This window comes from Drosophila erecta, unplaced genomic scaffold, assembly GCF_003286155.1.
Source record: "Drosophila erecta strain 14021-0224.00,06,07 unplaced genomic scaffold, DereRS2 tig00000021-arrow-pilon, whole genome shotgun sequence".
Taxonomy (NCBI): Eukaryota; Metazoa; Arthropoda; class Insecta; order Diptera; family Drosophilidae; genus Drosophila; species Drosophila erecta.
The window spans coordinates 25692369-25719662 of record NW_020825198.1 but is presented as its reverse complement, the minus strand read 5'-3'; the positions used below and the strand labels follow the sequence as shown (position 1 = coordinate 25719662).

General features: G+C 38.3%; 1 protein-coding gene across 1 annotated transcript in view; it reads left to right on the top strand.

Annotated features, from left to right (window-relative positions):
- LOC26526255 (unconventional myosin-VIIa) overlaps positions 1–27294 on the top strand; it is a 713556-nt gene that overhangs the window by 429440 nt on the left and 256822 nt on the right. The window contains exons 12-13 of the mRNA XM_026976734.1: positions 468–580; positions 7754–7997. Coding sequence (XP_026832535.1) covers positions 468–580; positions 7754–7997 — 357 coding nt within the window. The remainder of the gene's footprint in view (positions 1–467; positions 581–7753; positions 7998–27294) is intronic.

Below are 27294 nucleotides of genomic sequence, written 5' to 3'. Positions count from 1 at the left end.
TTTTTAAAATTTTTATTTATATGCCAGAAAAATGTTGAAATTTCGCACTTCTACTAGCGTACTTATGGTATTTGATAGCTGTGAGACTCAACTATAGCGTTCTCTCTTGTTTGTTATGCACACATACTAAAAACTTAAAAAAATGAATAATATTATGACAATCAAGGCAAAGTGCGTAAACTCGTCATGGGCACTAAATTTAAACATATTACAAATTAACACAATAAGGATTGGTTTTACATTTTTAACTAATAAGTACACAGTCTTAAGCGTACTAATTTTTCTAAACTTGTTTTTATACACATTAGCCGTAATATTAAGGGTATCAGCGGCATTAAGAAAAATGTAGGGCATAAATAAAGAATTAAAAAGGAAATTAAAATTCGACTAAACAAGCGCACAAAATTAAAATTAAACGTTAAAATTTTCAAAAAGGTTTTTATAAATAATTTGCTCTTATATTGTAGGTAGCAGCGGCATTAAGAGAAATGAAGCGCGTAGATGAAGAATTGAAAAAACGTGATGGAATGTATGGGCAATTAACCAGCATCAACACAAATACTCTTGCTGATTGTGAGAGGTAAGTATAAGTATAAACTAAGAAGGTGAATTAGTGCACAGCGTTGTTATACTTCCTCAGATTTAAAAAAAAAATGTGGGCATGAGAGATTTGTGTGGCTTTTGGGCGTAAGAATAGGCGTCGAAAAAAGTTTGTTGGCAAATCTATAGAAATTTAGATACATATATTATATACTTTTCACCTCAATGGGTGAAGCAAATTTCGAATAGTTGGATGTCTATTCTATTCTTTAGAATAGTCTATGCCTGATAGAAATATTTGGTTTCCGGTGCGATGGAAATCTATCACGTATTTTTCTATCACGTTGAATATTTCCGGAGTTGTTTCAAAAGTAAATTTCGTATTTTTGTGTGTTGTTTCCGCTATATTACAGATTTTGCACTCGTTAATGATGTTCTGGATTAATTTTTGCTATCTGGGAAAAATTATTCTCCCTTAAACCATTTTTTTCTATTCCTGGATGCAAAACTTCTTTATGCCTTTTCAATATTATTGATTTATATGGTCGGAAACGTTTCGTTTTGCCTTTAACGAATCTAGTATACACTTTTACTCTACGCGTAATAAAGTGAGTAACGACTTTAAATAAGAGTATTAGACATCTGCTGTGCCTTATGTAAGTTGTTAAGATGATTTATACTTCTAAAGCTCTATTCCATAGTCTCTGCTTTCCTGCAATATTAGCTTAACTAAACTAAAGACACCTAACGGCCTCGCTCTACCGGCGCTCCGTCGACGATTCCTCGTCCTGTTCGATAGTGGAGGTTTGGGACGGTATGGTGTTACTTCCGGGTGGTAGAACCGAAATTTTGTCTTGTCCAAGGTCTGCGTATTTAAAGATCGTTTTCTTCGCCCTTGGCAAAAGGCCAGGGGTTTGTTTGGATTCAAGGTCCAAAATGTGCAGTCATTGACAGCCTGTAGAAGAGTATACTGGCGAATTGTCTGTCCCTGAATGCCTTGCGAAATTATTTGTCATAAACACCTAGCATATTTCGGTCCATGTCATTGGTCAACAAGATGTCTCCAACAGCAAATTTTTGTAAATACATCAAGAAACATCTCTGTTGTCAACTTGGACACGACTTTTTTCCCTTGTAACACAATAACACATGTATGCACAAACATATCCTTAAGTGAGGCGTTTGACTAGCCCAGCGTAACGTTTCGACTTGAATAGGTTCCATGAGGAACCTTGGAGGGTATTTGTAAAATGGTGTGAAAATGTACTGCTGGGATTTGGCAGACTCTCTGTCTTTGTAATATATATTATATTCTTGAAAGTGGTTATATCCCTTAATTTTATATGGAAGAAAAGCATTAAAATTATTAGGCGAAATGATCGTTTTATCATATGACAGAGTTAAAATCAAGAAACGGATTAAGGCTGCGTATAAAACTTTAGTTTTCTGGCAACCACACTTGTGCATGGTAAGAAGCTTAAACTCCTCGATGGCTGAGCAGCAGCAACTTAAACGCCTCATGAAGGCACGTAAGTTTTATGCCTGCGTCCTATAAAACTCGCGAAACAGCTCGCTGCAGGGAATCGTTAAAGCTCAAGCAAAGAATAAAAGGACATGTTTCTGAGTTAACAAAATGACTTTTTTACGGATGGGTGAGAGTGGAGCATTCTCCTCAAGCACGCCGCCGCCTTCGCATGTGGATTCCTCGCTGGCAAATCCACATCAAACCAATTGGTGGAGAAGATTTCTAAAATGTAAAAAAAAAAAAAAAATACTAAAGCTGCTTATCGGTCGGCATTGGAACGCCTCAAGGTATCGCTCTAAACGCGCTCAGTATACCTTTTCAATTTTTAATATACACTATCAAAGGTTTGGCTGCTGAATCTAACGGAGAGGTTGGCTAATAGAGTCAATGAAATCATGCGTGAGATACAACATCAGCAACTGTGGGGGAGTTGTTTAGGCGCTCTTTGCTATTACTTTAAACTGAGCCAAGCAACACCATCAACCAACCATTAACGTAGACAGCCGAAGCCCACACAAGTCAAAATTGACCGTGGTTAAGGTGTCTCCAATGATCAGCTTCTGTACAAATGTTAGGAATTCCAGAACTTAAATACCGATCCTTTTTAAAAGAATGGTCGCTGGGCTTCAATTGTTTTCGGTGTGGCCATTGATCTCCACAAAAAACATCCAAACATTCGTGCAAGCACTGCAATGGTCGGCTTCGCACTCTCCTTTATCCCGCAGCCACGAATGGTCATTTAATTGTTCGACCCTCTTCAACATTACCGACTATGCACAGTCGTATATGAAACAAGCTGTATTCCGTTTCTCACTGATAATATACTAGAGGATTTATACGTCGACACTGTTAGTAATGGTGGTGATAAAAACAAGGAACTAATTACTCGCAGTGACGAAGTCATTCAGATGATGTTCAAGCCAAAGCTTGAGCTGGGGAAATGGGTGTCTCGTGAAAACTCATGGTCTTATGACCATATTTACTTTGGTAACCCAAACGTTTCTAATGTGTCCACAACACTTGCTAACGTCCAGTGCACAATGTGATCCTCGTGAATTACCCGACAGCCAAAAAAACTGTTCTTCTTGGGTCACTTGATGCGAAGTTGAAGATTTGACCAAATCTGTGAATAAAAATCAAGCTGTCATAAAAGCGCTCCAAAGGGCGCTCAACAAGTCGACCTCTTCCCACAGATGATTTGGTGCTGGTCAAGGATGAGAATCATCTTCCAATGCCACTGGCTCCAACTCCTTATGATGTTTTAACAACGGAATCGAATATCGTAGATACTTAATACGGAACAATGTTATTTCTATTCCTATTATAATGTAAGGCCGCAGTCGCAGCATCAACAGCTCTCTCTCGGTTTTTCTATCCAATGCATATCAGCATTGGCACTCACTCTTCGTATCTTGATCGCTAAGCATATTTGTCGTCAAACTTTTTCGCAGCAAACATAGGTATGTTGTTGTCGCCGCTAGTCCAAGCGCAAATGCACAAGAAAAAAATGTATAACGTTTCCCAAATTAGGCTGAGTTTTAATTTGAAAAAAGCTGGCAGCGCAAACATAGTGAAAAGCAATAGCAGGACGTCTGGCCAACAAAAGAGCCAATCTTCGCCGTTACCTCTGCACTCTTGACCCGGTCGACAAGGTGCAATTCCCCAGGAGTGCAAGAGAGCTGTGAAAGGCCCTAAAAATTCTCCCAAAGCGAGCATTTATTCTGATCACATATATTTTAAATGCACCCAAGCAATGGAGGAGTGCCAGGATCTCTATGATTCTCAAGCCAGGGAAGCTAGAGCATGACCCTAGTTCATACCGGTCGATCAGTCTTCTGCCTTCTTTATCGTAGGTATTTGAAAGACTGCCAACAAAACTTGGACAACAAATTGGGTCACCAATTTGTATTCCGCCCTAGACACAGCACAAGCATTCGATATGGCATTCGAGGTATTCGATCGTGGAGATCGTGCTCTTACTACATCGTCAGAATACGAATATCCATTCATTTCATGAATGGGCCAGAAAGTAGAACGTAATTGTTACTGCTCAAAAAAGCGGAAACGTCTGCTTCACATTAAAACGTGGAACTCCGCCAGGAGTAGTCATCAATGACACTCCTGAGTAGGCAATTAAAGCTAAATACATTGGCCACACACTAGAATCTCTCTTGATAGAGGCAGAAATTATCAATGACACTCCTAATGGGAAGTCAATGAAAGCTCAATACCTTGGCCTCACGTTAAATTCTTACTCGACTTTCCATGAGACATAATGAATGGAAGCTATACTGGCTGCTCAATAGGAAAAGGGGTAGCTTGCTTCGATGCAAGCATTAATTTACCAGCAAATTATTGCTCCTACTAGGCACTATGGAAATAATTGGTAATCAATCCAATTATCCTATAATAAGGCAAATATAGTCTAGGCGAAATACCAGCATTAGATTTTCATCAGGTTATGTTTATGTGGTCTAATTCCTAATGAAAATTATATTTAAAAAAAATTATTTTTTCACTTTGGAATTACTCATTTATTTACTAAGGAGGCTGGAGGCCTTAACAAATAAGATTAAGGCAAAAGTATTCATCTATGACAAATAAAATGAAAAAATGTATGAAAAAAAAAAAATTAAAAAAATTTGCATTAAATAGTTTCATTAAACTAATCTAGCATATGTTAAGATGAGAAGTAGCGAGTTTTGCATTCGAGATGCCATCGAGTGCGGAAGTATGTGGGCTTGCGGCGCGAACAAGGATTATATTTTGTATTGCACTTGGACGTATAGAGTGTGGAAATGATTAATAAATAAAAGAGAGAAAAGCAGCAACGAGTGCAGACGTGCACAAGCAAAAGTTCTCAGAAAAATGCATGTAAAGTTAAATGACTTAAAGATTAGTGATTTGGACGTTAAATTGATACTGACGACTACGAAATATTGGAACAAAACCCAAGCACAAGTGTCTAAACATGTGTTTAGACATGAGAAGTAGACAATCTATAAATATGTTCTATTTAAGGGCTGCAATAAACATGTCACGGGACAGCATAAGTGGCACCTACAGATAAGTACGATTGCAGTGGGCTATTGCCGAAGTGTCAAGAGATATGATCACGCGGGAGGTGACTAGCGCGGTCATAGGCTTCAAACATAGATTTAAGATAAACCTCAGCTGCATTGACCAACGCAGACTGCAGCGTCTTACAAGCGCTGCATTATATAATTAGATGATAAGAACCTATGTAAGAATGAATAAAAGGCGATGCCCTCGCAGTAGCGAGTCAGTTAGATTCAAACACCCGAATTGAACTCATTAAGTGTACGCATTAGTTTATAGTGTGAACAACAAGTATGCAAGCTCAAATCAACGATTTAAAGGAGATGGTGGCAAACTTAACAACGATGGTCCAAACGATGTGCACGCAGCAACAAGGTCAAGAGCAAGGGACTGTGAACTCGCCAACGGCACACGTACGGGCAACAGGCGAGACGCTGGATGGATCGAGGCTCAAGGTTTTGCAAGCATCAAAGAAATTATGGGAATTCTGCCAATCACGGGATCTAATACATCGGATCAATTCATTGCAAGGGTAGAGCAACTACAAACCGCATATATGCTGTGCTGTTTGCAGTGCAAAATAATATGCGGGGAGTTGCAAAAACATGGCTGGATGCACAGCAGGTATATCGATAATGGGATCATTTCAAATCGGCATTCGCGCTCGATTTTCCAAGTGTGGTGAAAACCGCCGATGTGCACAGAGAATTGATGCGACGCAAGCGACGCAATAGCGAGTCACTGATCGAATGCTTTAATGCGATGTTATCTATCGGACGATGTGCAAGTATTGATGAGCCATCGATAAATTCATATATAATATTATCAACGGGCTTAATTCACAAGAACTCTGAGCTTCTAAAGTCCTTGGAAAATCTGAGATCTGCACAAGGTATGCAGAAACAACAATATAAAGCTGTAACAATTAATGAAAAGCAAAACAACGATGCTGATGGCAAGATGAATTAAATTAAATGTTATAACTGCAATCATTTTGGCACTTTGCAGCAAAATACTCAGAGCCACAGCGAACGGTGTTCCAAAAGTTCTAGGACTGGGCATAATTCAGAGGATTGCAAGGTGAAACCAGGATTATCCACCAATAATAAAAACAGTTCTGATTGGAGGTCAAAAGCGTTCATCGACACGGGCAGCGATAACACACTCATTAAAGAAGCAGCAGTGCAGAGGTGCAATACGGCAGCCAAGGGTCAAATTGAAAGAATTGAAGAACGGGATAATTTAAAGAAGCAAGTCAACGCATGCAGCATCAGCAATTTTGGTGCCAGAGGCAAACGGAGAACGGAGGCTATGCGTGGACCTATCCATTAGCAAATTATTGAAAAAGGATGTGGATTTTGTATGGGGAGAAGATCAGGAACAGGCGTTTCAACGACTAAAGGAAGCCTTAGCATCGAAGCTGGTGTTGACCCTGTACGACCCAACGAAATATCATGAAGTACCCACTGATGCGAGTAAACTGGGAATAGCAGGAATTATGTTTCAACAAGAAGAAGACGGAACGAAGCCTGTATTTTATTATTGCCGCCTATGCAGCGACGCGGAGAGCAGATACTCAAATGTTAAAAATATGCGTTGCGTTAAAAATATTAGCAAATGACCTCGACAGAGTCAAATTGTTTAAATAAAATAAAAATGTAAAATAATTTGAATTCTACATTTAGCTTATAACTTAATGGATTGGCATAACATAATTGCTGACATTGAAGCCTCCGTAAAGAATTTCATAAATCTATTAAGAGATTATATTCACCCACAGAAATCAAATTAGTCAATATCATGGCACAATCAGTAGTAATATTTTTGTACGACAGCAAGGCACAAAATAAAATGTATAATGCGAGTGGTAGGCTGTAGCCATATATGACTACTAGGAATCTAAACAGTACAAAAAACACCATCGCCAAATTGTAGCTAAGCTTTTAAGAACAGTTTATTTTAATATGATAGTAGATGATAGTAGTCATCGGCTCTTCTAAACACATATTCAAAAACCTAACAGACATCTTTGCATTGTGCACAAAACACAACTTAAAACAAGAGAGAAGCTATAGTCGAGTTCCCCGAATATTAGATATCGTTGATTAACTAGCTGATTAGCTAGTAGAAGTGCGAACGCGAAATATCTTCGGTAGAGTGGGCGTGGCAAAATTTTTTTGGAAAATCTATAGAAGTTTACAAGACTAATAAATAAATTAAAAATGAGCGTTAGAGTTGGCGTAGAAACATAATTTAAAAAACTTGCGCTGCGTCTATGTTTTCTAGCTTTCTAGATTTTGTAGTTCCTGAGATCTCGACGCTTATACAGACGGACGACATGGCGAAATTGCTTCGACTATTGATCCTGATCAAGAATATATATACCTTATATGGTCGGAAAGGTTTCCTTTTGCCTGTTACATAATTTTCAGCTAATCTAGTGTACCCTTTTACTCTACGAGTAACAGGTGTAAAAAGCACAAGAATCATAAAATGTCGCTGAGAAGCAATAAATTAGTCAAAGCATATTTAGGCCAATCCCTCTTGCACTTAAAACAGTAGAAAGAAGTAACGGTCCAATTAAATGTTAGATATATACAATAAAATTTTCTCTGTTTAATATTTCAGATTAATACAAGAGGAACTAAGCGTGCTGGCTGATATTTCTGATGAAATTCAAGCCTCAGTCAAGCCACTTAACGATAATAATACTTCTGAAAGCAATACTACCAGAGCTTTAATCCAACAGGACACCGTTGACCTGGACAATATATTTATCTTCTTATGTGAATCAAATGGATCATTTGATAATGCCCTAATAGGAGAAATAAATGACAACATGAATAACTTGGTTAAAGATCTTGACGAAGAAGTAAGTATAGCTAAAAGTATATATAGATCACATGCTTTATAATAATAATACATCACAGTATATATAGATCACATGCTTTATAATAATAATACATCACATGCTTTATAAAAATAATATATAGTTTTCAAAAGAAAATGTAAGAAATTACGCAGAGTCCGATATTGTTATACATGTCTAAACATGTGTTTAGACAAGATAAGTAGATAATCTATAAATATGTTCTATTTAAGTTCGATGGTAGTTCGATTTACTACTAACAACAATGCGCTGGTAAAATTGGGAGTTGGCGATCATCAATATTTTAATGATAAAATATTTATTAAAACTATGGATGCTGTCAAGGCCTACAAGGAGTCGCAATTAAAGGTAGAAACACTTGAAGAAATAAATATACCAAGTGGATCAAAATTATCTGATAGCGCATCAGCTCGGACCTCCAGTCCAGTTGATAATCTGGTTCAACTGGTGGATAGAAGAGCGGACAGGGTGAGGCAACAGATGAGCCTAATCTACGAAACCCTGGATAGTTCAAGTGAGATTGAACTAGTCAAGCAGCTGGCAATGATGAAAAGTCATTGGTCCAACGTGACGGACACACTGAAACTGCTTGAAAACAAGTATGACAGAACTGTCTTTGATCAAGATGAGGCAGACATTCTGCAATCTGAAGTTGCCGCACTAGAGATGGTACTTCAAATGAAGTTGGAACTGTTCAAAAGTTCCAACTGCGACGTGCCAGAACTCCCAAAAGTGGACCTTCCAACGTTCAATGGAAATGCGAAGGAATGGCCAACATTTTTCGATCTGTTCTCTGAACTAATAGACAGCAGGAAAGATCTCAGCAACACAAGGAAGCTGGGATATTTAAGAGCCTGCTTAAAAGGAGAAGCTCAAATGGTGGTTAGCCATTTGATAACGGGATCAGCAGCTAGCTATGCAGCAGCGTGGGAGCTTATCTGCAAACGCTATGAGAATAGCAGAAAAATATTCTCCCAACACATCAACAAATTAATGGAATTGGAGTGCTTGCTGCCCCATGATGAGAAAAATTTAGGGAAGTTTTTGGATACTGCGACCGAGAGCATATTCATCATAAAGCAAAAAGGGAAAATAGGAAGCTCTGCTGACGTAATTTTAACAGAAATTCTGCTGCGGAAATTTTCGCCAGAAGCCTTGCTGCTGTATGAACAGCATGTAAAAAAGGCAAGAGCTATACAGTCCTTACAAGATGTACTGGAGTTTATTGAGCAACAATACAACTCAGTAAATGCCATTACCAAAAATACCGCTCAGCTTGCTACAAGAAAAGTGCAAGTTAGATCGTGTGCCTTTTGCTCTAAGGATGGCCACGATATGATAAAGTGTCTCAAATTCAGAGCACAATCAATCGAAAAAAGAAAAGAATTCGTTCAAAAGAACAACATGTGCTTTAGATGCTTTGGAAAGCATAATGCTATCGACTGCAGAAAGGAAATTACATGCAATCGATGCTCCAAAAGACACAACAGCCTTCTGCATGAAGACACAAAACGCAGTATCAACAGCAATAGCCTTAAGCAAGGCCAAGACACACTATTGGCTACAGCTGTTGTTTTAGTGAAAAACAAAGCTGGAGGTTACAACGAGTTGAGGGCGCTTATTGACGGTGGATCCCAGAAGACGCTGATTTCAGAGGAAGCAGCACAAATATTAAGGATTCCCAGAGTAAGGAGTACTATAGAGGTCGAAGGTATCTCCCAGACTACTCAACTATCAAAAAATAGTGTCCACCTAACGATCAAACCAAAAATTCCAAGCACCTTCAAAGCATCAACGGAAGCATTGGTTTTACCAACACTCCATAGAGCCCTTCCCAGCAAAAAGTTTGATATTGATATCAAAGGGCTACAGGCTAGCAGATCCACGATTCAACGAGCCAAGCAGAATTGATATGGTGATAGGTGTAGATCTATTTCCCCTGATTATGATGGAGAAAATAAAAACCGTGAATGGAATCTTGGGACAAAAAACCAAATTTGGATGGATTGTGTCCGGAAATATAACTCGAGTAGCAAAGCAAAAAATTATAAGTGCCACTACAACAATAAATCTAAACGACCTGGAACTCTTTTGGGAATTGGAAGATGAAACCGATGAGACGATTACAGACAATGCAGAATGCGAAAGCAAATTCCAAGAAACAACTGTAATCAACGAGGAAGGCAGATTTGTGGTTTCAATTCCATTCCACCAAGAGGCAATGCTTGGGGACTCTCGCAAACAGGCAATGGCAAGGCTTATGCAAATTGAAAAGAAGTTTCAAAGAAACCCAAAGAACTGGGCTCCATACAACGAATTCATGAAAGAATACCTTAAGATAAGACATATAAAATCTGTAAAGACAACGGGTCAAGGTAAATAATACCCCATCAAGCAATCATCTGGCCTGGAAGCTTAACTACGAAGTTACGAGTAGATTTTGACGCATCCGCAAAGACGACAAATGGACTAAGCCTAAATGACGTTATTATAGCTGGCCCTAAGATTCAAAAGGATATATTCGATATTCTAATTAAATGGCGCAAGTGGCAATATGTTATGGTAGCTGACATTGAAAACAATAATGAGTTAGCACCTACACTAGAAAAAGAAGGCATCAAGTGGCACTTTATTCCCCCGGGAAGCCCCCACATGGGAGGTTTATGGGAAGCCGGTGTAAAATCAGTGAAGCATCACCTTAAACGAGTTATTGGTGAAAACAGCTTTACATATGAAGAATTTGCATCGCTGCTATGTGAAATCGAAGCAGTGCTAAACTCGCGCCCATTAGTCACTGTAAGGAGCGAAAACGATGAGGACATATTAACGCCGGGTCATTTTCTGGTGGGAAGACCTCTAATTGGAGCTCCTGAACATTTTGACGAAAGTAAGACAATCAGCTCTTTGGATAGATGGAAGCTTATTCAACGCATCAGACGTGATTTTTGGAAGAAATGGAAAGGGGAGTATCTGGTGTCATTGCAAAAGCGAACCAAATGGCGTCAAGAAAAGCCAAATCTGAAGGAGGGACAGCGGGTTCTTATAAAACATGAGAACACTCACCCTGCAAGATGGCCAATGGGAAGAATCATTAGTACGACTAAAGGACAAGATGATAAAGTCCGGGTAGTCACGGTTAAAACAAGCGATGGGGAAGTAAAAAGATCGCTAAACAAGATCTGTCAACTTCCTGTTAGCGAAGCAAAACCAGCTGGAGCTGGAACGCATAAATGATAGACGACTACTGGCCGTACATTTTTCCGCCCCGGAGAATGTCTAAACATGTGTTTAGACATGATAAGTAGACAATCTATAAATATGTTCTATTTAAGGGCTGCAATAAACATGTCACGGGACAGCATAAGTGGCAACTACAGATAAGTACGGTTGCAGTGGTCTATTGCCGAAGTGTCAAGAGATATGATCACGCGGGAGGTGACTAGCGCGGTCATAGGCTTCACGCTGCAACCTGGTATAGGGTATAACTCACAACTATCAAGTAGACAGACAATGTGCAATGTATATCCATTGGATCATTAGGTTAGAACACTTCTGGACCTTCTTTCTGCAATACCGGATGTACTAAAGATAAACAAAAAGACATATAATATGATGAACATATTCATCATGATTAGTTAAAATAATATTAGTCCAATTGCATATACATCCTATAGATAGAACGCTATAGTCAAGTGCCTCGACTATCAGATTCCCATTACTCAGTTAGTGAAACTAAAAATATAGAATTTATTTTTTTTCAATTGTCAACTTTGATCGCTTATTGCTGTTGCTTTTGTACTCAGAAACGAACATAACGAACATAACATACAAAAGCAAACGAAAGAAGAAGTGGAAAAAATAACTGTTCATGGGCTAAAAATAGAAGCATTGAACTGATGCTAGTCTGTTGTCAGAAGTATTTACACACAATTTTTACGCGTCAAAATTATTCACACACAGCTTTTTTAATTGATTTTTGCTTTTTTTATTGAATTTAAACGAAATATTTTATATTTCACATATTATATTTTAATATGTGATTATGTTAAGCCAACTAATATCTAGTTACTCCGCCTTTGGCATCAATGACTGCTTGGAGCCTTGCTGGTATTGACCGGACCAAGTTGTGCGCAAACTCAAGAGGTAATTTTGACCAAATTTCCGTAATTTCGGCTATAGTTTCATCGCGCTGGCGATCTGTTTCAAATGTCCTCTGACTCTTAACATAAGCCCAGACATTTTCGATAATGTTCAGATCGGGGCTTTGTGCGGGCCATGGAAGTACCGCCTGATTTATGTCTTTCAAGAACTTGGTTGGTACTCGGCCCTTGTGGCACGGAGCATTGTCCTGCTGCAAGATCCAGTCATTTGTGGAGAACAGTCTATTTCCTGAGGTTAATGCGTACTCATTTAAGATATGTAGGTATCCTGTTTGATTTAGTGTACCCTCTATCGGTACCATGTCTCCAAATCCATAGTAGCTTAAACAGCCCCAGAACATCACCGTGCCACCACAAAACCGATTGATTGGCTGGACGGCATTACCCTTTAGTTGTTTTGGGAGATGCATAAATTGCTTGCTAAAGGATCCCTGAAACTGAAACGCAACTTCATCAGTCCATAAAACATCGAACCAGAACTCGAGAGGCTTCTCTTTATACTCCAAGGCAAATGCGAGACGTTTTTACTTATTTTCTTGGGGTAATATCAACTACTGCACGAACAACATAGGTTTTGATGTAAACTTCCTTCATTCTGCGACGCAGTGTACTATCGCTAATATGTTTTCCAATTAAAATTTTCATAAACAGTTATTTTTCCACTTCTTTTTTCGTTTGCTTCTGTATAGATGTAGAAGCACGACAAATACCGTTATGTTCGTTTCTGAGTACAAAAGCAGCAGCAATAAGCGATCAAAGTTGACAATTGAAAAAAAGCACGTTGTGTGAATACTTTTGACCACCTCTGTAAATAAAAAAAAAAAATCAAAAGCGTGGACCCCTATTTCTGTTCTTCCTTAATAAGGAAGAATTATAATCAGATCCAAACTCATTATCTTTTGTATAATAATTATCTATTATCTTTTGTTCAAATTAGACAAGGCTTTAGTTTCCAACTCTTCAAAAGATTTTTCTCGATGGGTGGTATCGAGTAGATAAATAGCGTGTCCCTGATGAAGATGACAACTCTAAAAAAAATTCTGTCATCCGAGCATACCTTTTGTGGGGATCACTACCAGTTAGTTTCAAGTTTAAATTTAAATTTCAAATCGGCAATCACTCGAAAGAAGGTTTTCTTGAGTTGAAGCAAACGTACCTTAAATTTATGAAATAGTACCTCAGCAAGTAAACGACAGATAATGGTAAATAAAGCCAATTGACAATTTCATTACATAGTGTGAAGACACTGTGGGTTTATATCACCTTACCTCTGCAGACTACTATCCCCATTTCTATTAATTTGGTGCCTAAAAAGATTGAGTGAGCTCTCAAAACTTGTACTCCCTATAACTGCCACAGTTATTGGGTCATTATGAAACAAAAAATTGCAGGAACTCTGGTCGCATTTGGAAATAGCAAGGAATATGTTACAATATGCGCTCTTAATTGGAAGATTTATCTATTTCACGGCTTGTGAACATCGAAGCAATTTCACCGGTTCAGTTGCAAGTCTGTGCAGACGCATCCATAAGAGCTAAACACCGAGTCTATGCCCGTAGCAAAACTAAATAATTTATAAAATGTGTTTGTTGACACCTAAAACCAAATAACGGCGCTGACCTTCCTGCAGAATCAGTTGATCTTTTAAATTGGATTTTAAGTTACTTGAATTATAGGAAGCAACGGATCCTCATTAAAAATTCTATTTTTTATCTTTTGAGCCACATGACCTTCCCTTAGTGCTAAATTATACCTGCACTATAGGGATATTTCTTGCCATTCGAACTTACAATCCAATCTAGCAGCTTTCAAGTATGCTGCCTTGATAACCTACTAACCTTAAGTGGCTCAAATTGTAAAGTTATGAATTTTTGTCTTGTCAACCCAATAAACGCCACTTACAACCTAAGTGGGTGCTCTTTGGGCAGAATAGCACAGTTTGATAATCTTGTTGTTTTTCTGGACTTACATTTTTAGATCATATTTAGTCTAATGTCAATAAGGCCAGGTGTGTGCTTGGTTTTATAAACAAGTGGTCAAAGGAATTGGATGATGTAAGGACATGACTAAAACCTTACTCATTTCGCTAGTCCGTCCAATTCATAAGAATGGATCCACAATACGGAGTTCACTCGGTCCGCATTGAATCGGTTCAAAAAAACGTCTTACTGTTTGCCCAAATTGGTATGCAAACCTTTTATTATCTTCTTATTCCAGACCATAGGTCGATGGAGATACACCATAGAGCGATACTCGGAACAGTTTTCAATTGTAATCTTATTCGTGGTGAAGTCGATCGTCCCTACTTGATTAGTCGGCTAAACCATCTCTGTTCCAAAGAGATTCACTAGGAATTACGTAACCCCAATTTTAAATCTATGTAGATCTATTTATTATCATTTATTATGTAGAGTATTTATTATCTCTATAAACTCTAGTTCTGGCGTTTTTTAATACATTATTATCTTATTTATAGTTATTTATAGTTCCTCTACGATACACGACAGCGACCATCGGTCAGTTGGGTGAGAGGTGTGGCCGGGGGACCCCATCGAAAAAAAAATCCTAATTGCCAAGTACATACAAACAGTGGGCAGCCATTATTTCTAAGCGTAGAATAACTGGCGACGATCCTCGGTGAATTAGAGTCGGGGATGTACTTTTTATAGTCGGGCACTAGCGCTGCTGCTTGCGTCGATGGCACCTTGACTCACCAGGAAATAAATAAAACAAAATTTTTTTAAGTATTCTTATGGTATTTTTATGGTGAAATAGTTGTCCATAATTATAATATAATAGTTGTCCAAAAGTGGCAATTTTTGATTATGTGTCTTTGTGGTGATCTTTGTGGTCTGAAATATACAAAAATGGAAACTAGTTTTGGGCAAGTTTTAGCGGCTGAACAAGTGATGACCTTGCTAAGAGCTAAAATTTTATTAAAATGTTTAATTCCGTGGGTTTAAATACACCAAAGCAAATAACATTTTAAAATTCTGTGCATCAAGAAATTTACAAATACTACAATATAGCAGTTCCATAACATTCTGAGATCCACCTGAATAAAATACTGGGCCAGATTAAAGAGTTACATTACTACGATGGCACACCTGGCAAGTTGTCCGAATTCGAGCAACTGCTCAATCCATATCCCACCCAAGATGCCAGGCAGGCACGTGTAATATATGGAGCGGTGAAACGCTGGAAGTTGTAATACAAGCAAGAGCAACGACATGGATGGAAATTAAAACAAAATTAGCAACATCATTCAAGGACCATAGACCATACGTAACCCTAGTAAGAGAACTGGAGTAAACAACATACCCCGGTAGCATTAGTAAGTTTATTGAAAAATTAGAATTACAATATTGGAATATTTTTGATAAATTGGAATTAGAAAATGACCCTATTGATAAGATAAACTTGAAGTTATTGAAATGCAAAAAATAACGATTAAAACTACAATAGATCGAAAATTGCCAGATAGAATGTACATGTCACTAGCGCGTTTAAGGATATTAACACCATTGCCAAATTAAAACAAACCACAATGGAGTTAGGTCTATATAACGCTAACCCCGAAAATTAATGCTTTAATAAATTAGAAAAGCATAAGCAAAAGAACAAGGGAAATATGAATCAAAACAATAATCACATATACTTTAACAGCAGACATAATAATTATGGCACTTACTACCCTGTAACGAATCAAAACATTAACATGCAAACCCCAAATCAATTTATGACTAGCCAAAATCAGTACTTGACTCGTCCTATACCTGATAATCAGAGGGGAAATTACTACACTTTTAGAAGGGATTTAACACAAGGCAGACAACACAATCCTCGCAATTTTAAACCTTTAACTTCAAATAATGTTAACAATAATGGGCCGGTAAAAAGACAACAAGGAAGTCAAAGTGGGCAAAGCAGGATGGACGTAAATTACCATCGCACTGCCTTTGACACTGGAAAAACGCGGGAAAACGAACCAGTCCCCATTTTCTAATAAGCTATCATAACAATTACTATAAAGGAATGATCGACACAGGTTCCTCAACATCATAAAAGAAAACATTTCAGGCTTAGAGGAGGAAGAAGAAGATTTGATAGTATACACCATAAAAGGGCCATCAAAATTAAAAAGAGTATTATGATGAAGCCCACTCCAATACGTCCGTCCGGAGGAGACCACATCAGAAAAAGTCTCACTCAAAAAGTAAACATAGACACAGTGGACTATGATGTAAAATACCTTGATTTCAAGTCAGTTGACAAAGATATAGTCAACTTCGCTATAAATAACGAATTACGCGAGTGTAATGATAATACAGAAGCTGAACGTTTAAAAGAGGTCCTATACGAATATAGAGACATTCAGTACAAAGGAGGAGAAAATTTTACTCTCACAAGTACTATTAAACATGTTATCCAAAGTCAGTACGAAGATCCAGTTTATCGAAAACCCAGAAGTAACAAACAAATTAATGAAATGATAGAACAAGGTTTAATTCGCAAATCGATGTCACCCTATTGTTCTCCCATTTGGGTGGTCCCTCAGAAGGCAGACGCCTCTGGGAAACAGAAATTAAGGTTAGTAGTGGATTATAAGGTTAGGTTAGGTTATATGAAATAACTGTCAACGACAAATTCCCCATTCCTAGAATAGATGAAATATTGGATAAACTCGGACGATGCCAATATTTTACAACGATTGATCTAGCCAAGGGTTTTCAACCAAATACGGGCAATACGAATATACACGCATACCCTTTGGTCTGAAAAAAGCCTCTGCAACATTTCAGAGATGTATGAACAATCTTTTGGAGGATTTGATTTATAAAGGCTGCTTAGTATACCTGAATGATATTATAATTTACTCATCATTCTATCTGTAAGAAATGTCTTTGGAAAACTCAGGGATGCTAACTTAAATTTGCAGAAGGAAACCGAATTCCTGGAACACATTGTAACCATAAACGGCATCAAGCCCAATCCAAATAAAACTAATGCAATTACGAATTTCGCTTACCTAAAACACCAAATAAAATAAAATCATTTTTGGGATTAGGTGGGTTCTACCGCAAGTTCATTCCTAACATTGCCAAGGTAGTTAAACCTATGACCCTTAAACCAATGAAAGGTGCTGTAATCGCTACCAAAAGTAAAGACTACTACTACTAATACTACCAATCTGTTATGCCAGTAGAACACTGAATGAGCACGAGATTAATTACGCTACAACCGAAAAAGAATTGTTAGCTATCTTTTGGGCATCGAAATATTTCAGGTCATATTTGTTCGGTAGACCATTTAATCATAAACCTTTAGTATGGCTTAATAATATAAAAGAGCCAAGCATGAAGTTATACAGATGGAGAATAAAGTTTAACGAATGTAAGCCATTATTTTCAAAACTTGAAAATGAAGATAATCCTTAAAGAAATGACTGTGAAGTCGCCAAAAACATCATTAAGGAATATTTGTGCACTAAGAACAGCGCAATTTACTTCCCTAATAACCAAGACTTTCTGCCCTTTTGCAGAGGGCATACACTGGATTCATAAGTCCTAGCAGTTTCACCATATTGCTAACCTACGCTGAATTTAAAGACTTAATATTGAAAAGGCATAAAGAAGTTTTGCAATAGAAAAAAATGGTTTAAAGGAAAAGCGTATAAATATTTATTTGGCACCTTAGACCAGAACGATAGGGATGAGTTGGAAGAAAAGATAATTAACCTTTTAGAAAATTCCGTGAAAAAGCACGACTTAAGCATGGCTATAGACGAAATCAACAGCGGAATAGACATTATTAACCAGCTCAGAGTAGAGAAAGAAAAGAACCAACAGATCACGATATTAATATTCAATTTACAACAATTCACATAATATATAGAGGATATCGGATTAGGAATGCAGATAACTAGGCTAGGAATCTTTAACCCCAAACTATTAAAACATGACTACTTGAAACAAGTAAACTCAGAAAAAATGTTAAAGATAAAAACATCAACTTGGCTTAAAACAGATACAAACGCGATTTTTATTATTTCCCATGTTCCAAGCGAAATCACAAAAGTTCCAATCTTTCAAGTACCCAGATGAACACGGTTACATTCATACATACAATATTTGATAATTTTTATATTTTCAATAATCAAGTATACCATAAGGATACAGAGTTAGTAATATTTGACAAGTGTATAGTTGGATTAATCAAACAAGAAGAAACTCAGTGTAAGTACACTAAGCCTCATAAAAATTTTCAAATCAATTACACGGTATCAGATTTGAAACACAGAAACAGTTATCACTCAAGATAACACTAACAACAAAATTGTAATATCAGGAAATAACATTGTAAGGTTTAAAAATTGATGAATTCAAAATTTCAAGCAATCTAGAAGATTTTACGCAAACGATTTATATTACTAATAATGTTACAAGATTAGAACCAATATCCCATTAACAAACAAAGGAAATAATAAACGCACTTCAGTATATTCCAAATTATGCGTTACAACTTTTGTTATTATTATAATAAGCTTAACTTTTTGTAAAATATTCTAAACAAAACGAGGAACATTCAAAACCAGACACCAAGGTGTGTTTGCGATACACAGCGTTGTGCGATAACCCTTTGTAAGAATATATAATATTTCATAAGACTTAATACCTTACGTAGGCCCAGTAACAGCGGTTGCCGAAAGTAATCGAGGTGCCAGGGGTAACTGCAACAATATGGGCAGAGGTGATACTACTCGAAGAAATTTATGTCGAGGTAGCCCTCCTAGAAGTTTCAATCGGGGTGAGGACAATCTTAATGATAATTGGTCGCAACCGGACACTGAGAGTTTAGTTAGAAAAACGATAAGGCAGATTATGAAAACTTTATCGATCAGAAATAATCAGGAAAATCGACAGCAAGGACAGGACAGCAAGGGTAACCAAAGTCCTATTTCTCATACTTCCTCCATTCTCGCAACTAATAAGGTCGCAGATATTATTCAGAAGTGCGGTGTGCTTTTTGAGGGGACCTTAGAAGGTTTGTCGGTTGAAGGATTTTTATATCGAGTGCAATCTTAACTTATCTTAATAATGATTTTGATGCACTGGTCCGAAATGTTCATCAGCTTTTAGTTTGATAAGCTAGTTCTTGGTTTTGGCGAATGCATAAACAAACAGAGAATCTTAACTGGCAACAGTTTGCTATCGCTTTGCATGCACAATACAAAGAAAGTCAATCTATGACTACGCGAACAAATTCGTGCGTGTAAACAAATACCCGGCGAAAAGTTTGATACTTTTTAGGAATCCATTTGCAAACTAATGGATAAACTTTCAATGCATTTTGAGGAAAAGTAATTAATTGAAAAAGTAGTTCAAAAGAGAGAAATTTTCTGCAGGATACAGGGAGTATCGTTCGAGCTGAGATGAAAACCATATAGGCAATTACCGTGTCTACGGAGTAGATGAAGATGCTATAGCAGAGGAAGGAAGCGAAGAAGTAGATAATAATATTTCGGCGTTGCGAGCACCCTCGAAAGTTATTTGCTGGAACAGCAACAAGGCGGGGCACATATTTGAAGATTGAAGATCATTCCTACCATAGCTTAGAGACTTTTATTAGAAATTGATTTTTGGAGGACCTTTGAGTTAGCGACTAAGATAGTTGGGGCCTTTAAAAAACCGCTGGCTCTAAAATGATGCAGAACTCCTATCCGCTTAATAAGACTCAACTTTAACAATTAGAAGCGGTGAAGGAATTTTTTCTACATTTAACAAAACAAGGCTTAGGGCGTACATTATTACTAAAGCATCACATTGATGTAGGATTGGCTACTCTAGACAAACAGAGTCACTACCCAGTCAGTCCCGCCGTTGAAAAAGTTCTCTATTCTGAAATTGATCGAATGTTAGAGCTTGGAGTAAAAGAACTTTCAAATAGTTCTTGGAGCTCACCAATTCGAATGGTTATTAAACCAAATAAAGTGAGACTTTTCTTGAATGCGCGAATATTAAATGATGCAACTAAAAAATATGCGTACCCTTTACAAAGCATCGATGGGATTTTCTCTCGATTGCCAAAGGGCAATAATTTTAGTAAATTGGAGCTGAAGGATGCCTATTGGCAGATAGGGTTGACGGAAGATGCAAAACCACTCGCGGCTTTCACAATGCCATGTCAAGCACTTTTTCAATTCGTCGTTATGACATTCGGCTTATGTAACTCACCATCAAGAATGTGTCGTTTAATGGATGATTTAATCCCTAGTGATCTCCGTCACTGTGTATTTGGGTATTAAGATGACTTATGCATAGGTACCGAAGACTTGACTTATCTTTTATCGGTACTGATCCGAATTGCAGAGCAGTTTCGAAAGGCAAACTAAGCATTAAACATTAGAAAGATCCATTTCTGTGTCACCAAAGTTAAGTATTTAAGATACATAATTGGCGAATTTCCACAGATCCTGCCAAAATATCCTGTATTCTGAACTAGCCCGACCCTCTCAATATAATTTTGGTTATACGGCTGGTATCGCCGTCTTATTTATAATTTTGCCCACTTAACTTTCTCTATCACAGAGCTCTTGTCAAAAAGTAAGTCTTTGAAATGTTCCGGTGACCACAGGATGCTATGGATGTATTAAAGCTGCTGCTTACCTCTGCTCCTTTACTACATAATGCTGACATGTCAAAATTCTTTCTTCATTGCGATGCGAGTGACTTGGCATTGGAGCAGATCTAGTTCAAGACTTAGAATCAGGAGATGAAAGACCAATAGCGTTCATTTCGAAGAATCTTTTCTAGTCACAACGAAATTATAGTGTTACAGAGCGTGAGTTATTGGCTGTAATATTGTCAATCGAACAATTTCGTTGCCATCTCGAAGAATTTGAGAATTTGAATTTGCAAGAATTTGAGGTAATAGCCGATCAGCCCTAGTTTGGCTGATGAGGCAACAAAATTTATCAGGTCGTCTTGCCAGATAGATTTTTCGTTTACAAGAATTTAAATTTACCAAATCTCATCCAAAAAAAGGGAAGGATCATATCGTACCAGATGCATTATCGAGGATATGTGATGAAAACATTGAAAGTCTAGAGTTTGTAGGTCCTGAAATCGATTTATAATCTGATGCGAAATCGAATAGATGAAAATTTCGATAAATTTCCTGATTTGCGAGTTCGTGAAAAATTCGTATACGAACTGATTATCCGTCAGTTGGAAACTCTGGAAACTCTGGGTCCCGGAAAAGCTGTGAGGTGCTTATATTTGGCAGGCCCTTGATATTGTCGTACCTGCAGATGGAGGAATACAAAAGACTATTGAGAGACTACGACGGAATCTGTTTTTAACAGGATTGTCGAAAGAAGTTCGCAATTATATACATGAGTGTGAAATGTGCAAACAGACAAAATTCTTGGCCCCGTTGAAATTCTTGGCCCCTGTCCACTGGCTCTGTCCACTTAATAAATTCACCACTTAAGCCATTAATACCTTTTTATGCGAACGAAATTTTTGTGAATTTGGAGTACCAGAGACGACGGGTCCCAGTTTAAGGCTAAAGAATTAGAGGCAATGTTAAACAAATAGGGTAGTCGTCATCTTTTTACCGATCTTCATTCACCGCAAAATAATGAGGCGGATAAAATCAATATCTGCAAGAAGATCAAACAGAGTAGAACTTGAACTTGACAAATATCCTTGCATCAGTCCTTAGGTTGTTCTCCGTAAAAAGCTTTGTTTGGTTTTACCATTATTAACCATGGGTCCGATTATAAGCTATTGAAAGGATTATCTCTACAAGAGGAACCTTCCCGCTTGAATAGAGGGGACCAATTGGCGTTTTTACGTGAAGACATCAAAAAGAATAGCCGTAAGGCATATGAAGCGAATGTTAAACAATACAACCTAAGAGCTAACCCTGTTGTATATAGAGAAGATAATAAGTCTTTAAACGGAAGTTACACGTAAGCAACTTTAGTCAGAATTACAATAAGAAGTTACGTCATCAATCTTTTACGTTATATCTATTAGAAACATTAACAGAAAATAAAATCGGAACATATCACGCGAAAGATATGTATATGAAACTAATTCCAGCTAATCTGGCTGCGATTACTCGTCAGATTATCTGTGGTTGTAATGGTTGGCCTTGGTGAAAATAAATTAGTTCTAAAGATTATTAAGACTTGTCGATCCTCTCAAACGATGTATCGATTATCGAAAACATAATTCCGACCCAAGTCGCCTTTGTCACGAAAAAGTTCTTTTCGTCTCCGGTTGCGGTTGGTGCGGTTGCGATTTGCTGGTTTTTCTGCTCCAAGCTCGACGCTTTCTTCCGCTTGTCTACTGGGAGTTACGATACCCCGTATCGTCGCCCCCCTTCCTCTCCTCCGGAATCGCCCTCCAGCTCCACCTAACAACAACGTGCTTCCCGTGTCTCCGACTTAAGGCTCCTCCTGCTTTTTGGATCTGCCTCTGCTGGCCTAACCAGCATAATGGTGAAATCGAGGCTCCTCACCAGGCCCTCAACGCCGGTGACTTTTACCTCTACGGCCGGTCTCTTTCCGTACTCCTTTTGCAAAGCCACCAGTATGGCGACCGTTTCAGGCTCGTCTACCGTCTGTTCGATGAATTCGGACAGCATCTTCCGCATTTCCTCGACCAAGCCCTCCAGCTTGATCCCTAGAGCGCTCGCTATGGCGGAAAAATCATCCTTTTTCAGGCTGTAAAGCCACGACTTCCCCATCTTATTCTCTGTTCTTTTGGCCAGGACAATCACGGTTGGGCGCCAGATGTAATGACTCCACAGACTCTTCTGATCGCGCCTTGTTTCCACTTTCAGGGACCGTCCTCCTGCGCCGCTCGCGTTCTCTCTTGTTCCGGGGCACAGCTCCTTGCGAACTCTCCCTGACTAATTGGTTATCCTACGACTCTTTGCGTGTTAGCTGACTGTCGTCCCGATTATCCTCTTGCACGTATGACTTCCTCGTATTTAGCTGACTCTCTGTCCCGGGGTACGGCTCTTCGAGTGTTTAGCTGACTGTCTGTCGCGCGGGGACTGCGCCCGTACTCTGCTTGATTATCCTCTTGCACGTATGACTTACGCGTGTTTAGCTGACTGTCCCGAGCTGCGCTTTCGCAGTCCCTTTTATAGGCCGTGGGGATCCCGTTATTTCCCCCTTTTGCGCACGGCCCGCTCGGGAACAAGGTCCAAACCAGGTCCCGTTAGTTCACGGTGCGTCCTCTTTGTGCTTGTCCAAAGTCCGCTCCGTTACCGTTCGACCTCTGTGGCCTTGGCAAGCTTGAGTCCAAGGTCCAGTGCGGTACCGTTAGTTCACGGTCTCTCCACTTTGCTCCAATGTTCATTATTTCCCGTTTGACCTGGTTGCCCTTGACTCCTTCTATATTCCAGTCTTCTTCGCTGTTGCTAGGCAGCTCTCCTGCACCTCGATTTGTGGGGAGTTTTAAGACTCCTCACAGACTATAATTTTTTAGTTCGTTTTGATTTAAAAATGTAAATGTAATGTAAAAGTTAAACGCGATGATAAAAACAAAAAAAAGGAAAATATTCAGTCATAATTTAGAGAAATTAAACTAAACAACAAATCATTCATTCATATCAAGCTAACCCCCTTAACGCATGCAAACAGCTCTTTATCCCTATCGCCGTGAAGGCAAATATTTCCTTCTCGCTTTTATTTTAATTTTTTTGCTTTGACTATTTGCTCTGATTTGTTATACCCGTTACTCGTACAGAAAAAGGGTATACTAGATTCGTTGAAAAGTATATAACAGGCAGAAGGAAACCTTTCCGAACATGTAATGTATATATGTATATTCTTGATTAGGATCAATAGCCGAGTCGATTTGGCCATGCCCGTCAGTCCGGCCGTCTGTCTGTCCGTCCGTCTGTCCGTATGAACGCCTCGATCTCAGGAACTACAAAAGCTAGAATGTTGAGTTTAAGCATGCAGCTTACAGAGACTTAGACGCAGCGCAATTTCTTTTTTTTTAAATGTTGTCACGCCCTTTCTAACGCCCACAAAACGCACAAAACTCTCACGTCCACACTTTAAAAAATGTTTTAGTTTTTTTCCATTTAATTACTTTTTTCCCAATTTATACCGATATTTCAGAAAATTATGAACTTTCTCGTTAGCACTTCCTCTAGCTGATTTACGGATATCTGATAGTCGGGGATCTCGACTATAGCATTTTGTTTTGTTTTTTTTTTTAGCTTTTGTATTTACGCCATGATCGGATGGCTTATTAGATTCAGACAGGGACTTTATAAATATTTTTACTGTAATGTCAGGAGCAGACACAGCAATAACCCAAGTTTGAAGGAATTGAAGGCAAGTGTTTGGCTAATAAGCTTTTTTATTAGCTCCTTTTTGCAAAATTAATAATTATAAATAACGGTAGCATATAAAGTGTACAAAAAATACGAGGTTAAGCATTACAATGCTCTCGGTATAATGAGGAATAAAATAAGAGGTACAGCTGATAAGGTCCTCTCATTATTTGATACTCCCGTATACTTAACACGGTATACTTTACGCTGATAAGCGACCAATGTATTTGATAGAGTAGGGAATGTCAACTCTCCGTCAAGGGAATTTGACTCTGCTTCAGTGCCATGACGAGGTAGAGAAAATACTAACTCTACCCATAAACAAGAGTATAATGACATACGACAGCACTGTAGCTGCATCACTGAGCGAAAAGTACAGAGCGGACTCGAAACGGACCTTATGTCCGCATTAGCCCTAGCCCAAGAAGTCTAGGATTATCACGAACGGTACAAGCTTGCCTGTAACTTCGCAAAAGGCATTGAGGAGAAAATTAAAATATCCCAACAAAGACAGCAGGTCAAGGAAGGGAACATAACACCAGACACTCGGTTTAATCAGGTTTAAAAACCTGTATTTTATTAAAAGACAGTTACAACCTTATAAACAAGATCAAGTCCAACCAATGGAAATCGACAACTTTCACGTTTTAGACATCCCGCTCAAAACCAAAAAGGAGGTCAGGCTTATGAGCAAATTCACAGCAGTCAGTGGCGAACGCAACCACAATATACTCAACCCGATGCATACCTCAGAGTCTGGGACAGGCACACAAAAGAGCAAACAATAGCAGTATAAGGCTTACAGCACGAAAACAACAAAGAATTAATCATATAGCCCCAAGGAATGCCCCTCCCTACAATCAAGATAACGAATATTCAGCAATAGCTGAAGAAGAAGTAGAAAATTCCGACGATGACATCATGGAATACGACCATTATTAAAGAATATCATTCCCGGATTAAAGAATATCATTCCCGTAAATAAACCCTGTCATGTAAATTTAATCCATGGTTACAACATCATAAACAACAAGAGAGAATGCTATAGTCGAGTTCCCCGACTGACACGTACCCGTTACTCAGCTAGTAAAAGTGCATTTTAGCTTTTGTAGTTCCTGAGATCAAGGCGTTCATACGGACAGACGGATGGACATGGCCAGTTAGACTTGGTTATTGATCCTGATCAAGAATATATAAGTTAACTAACTAACTAACTAAATTAACTAACGTAGCTCCCACGGGCGCATGAAATACGACAACATCGGCATACTGCAACGTAAGCATTATGCCGGATGTCGATACGTAGCCGGCAGACACTGCTTATTGCGTGGCCGCTACGAAAATGAGATCGCAACAATATGTTTCGTTTTCAAACTAGCTCCTAAGTTTGAATTCTTGTATTTTATATTCAGTTCTGATTTTGTCTCCGACGCTACAGCTCTGCTTGGCTCGGTATAATAAAGCTTAAAAAGTAACTCCTAATCTTTTATTGTCACGGCTCCGCCTGACATCTGATTAGTAAAAGCCGCGCGCGTTAACCGCCGGCCAACCTTTCATAATTTATATACTTTATATGATCGAAAACGCTACCTTCTGCATGTTACATACTTTTCAACGAATCTAGTATACGCTTTTACTCTACGAATAACGGATATAACTACCGATTGCAAATACCATATCCCCGAGTGTGTTTTTTTTTATTTTGGGCAAACTTAAGGAAGGCGCAATACATGACCACCCTAGGATTTAACGTCTGGTTTTCAACAGAAATTACTTGCTGAAAACGACAGAGAAAAACGGCTTTCTCGATAGAAAACGGAGAAACGTACGGAAAAGTACGACTTTAGCCGGCTTCCTCTTGCGCTAAAAAACGCGCCCAGTAATGAGAGAAATCTGGTTTTGTCTCTGTCGATGACGATATTACCTTTTCAGAAAAAGAAAGCGATCATATCAAACACATGCCATGGCCTTGAGATAAATTGTACGAAGCCAATAAAGTGTTTTTTAAAGTGTTGAATATTTGCTTTTTATAGTTTCCCGTGTTTCATAATAACGTGCCCCAAGAAGGTAGATGCAATTCGTAACTATGATCAGCTAAATACACTATTTTATGTAAGAGCATTCCTAGGCTTAGCAACCAACTATAGGTGTTTTAAAATAAATAAAGGTGTTTAAAGATATTGCATCTATAACAAGAGCGACAATTGACACCCTAAAGAGCGACAAAAAATATATGTCAATTTTGACGAAAATCAGCGCCAGGCATTGGGAAAACTTAAGCAGGTTCTCGTTCCTGAAAATGTAATATAGGTAAAGCAAGAAGGCTTTTGATTTCACAGGATATCACAGAATGGAAAACTAATAACCATGATATCAAGACCTCTAAAAGATAGTGAATAAGGGAATTTTGCAAGAAATCAAAAATCAAAAAATGTACGAGTCAGGAAAACAGAACTATGTTATCACTCTCGCACTCTCCCGCCACCTATCCCATATGTTACAGGAAGACGCACAATCTGATATTGCCACGATACACAGCGAGTTATCCCTTACCCACACTGTCGAAATGACAGTAAACTATTTTCGGAATCATATAATAATAGAGGAAAGTTAAAACGATCATTATGTTTGGTAAAAAAAAACTCGACATCTTTTATATTCCTTGGACAGAGAAACACTCTTTTAGAGAATATGTGATGTGCCGCATTCATTCAACATAAATTAATAGAGACATTCCCGACAACCACTTTGGG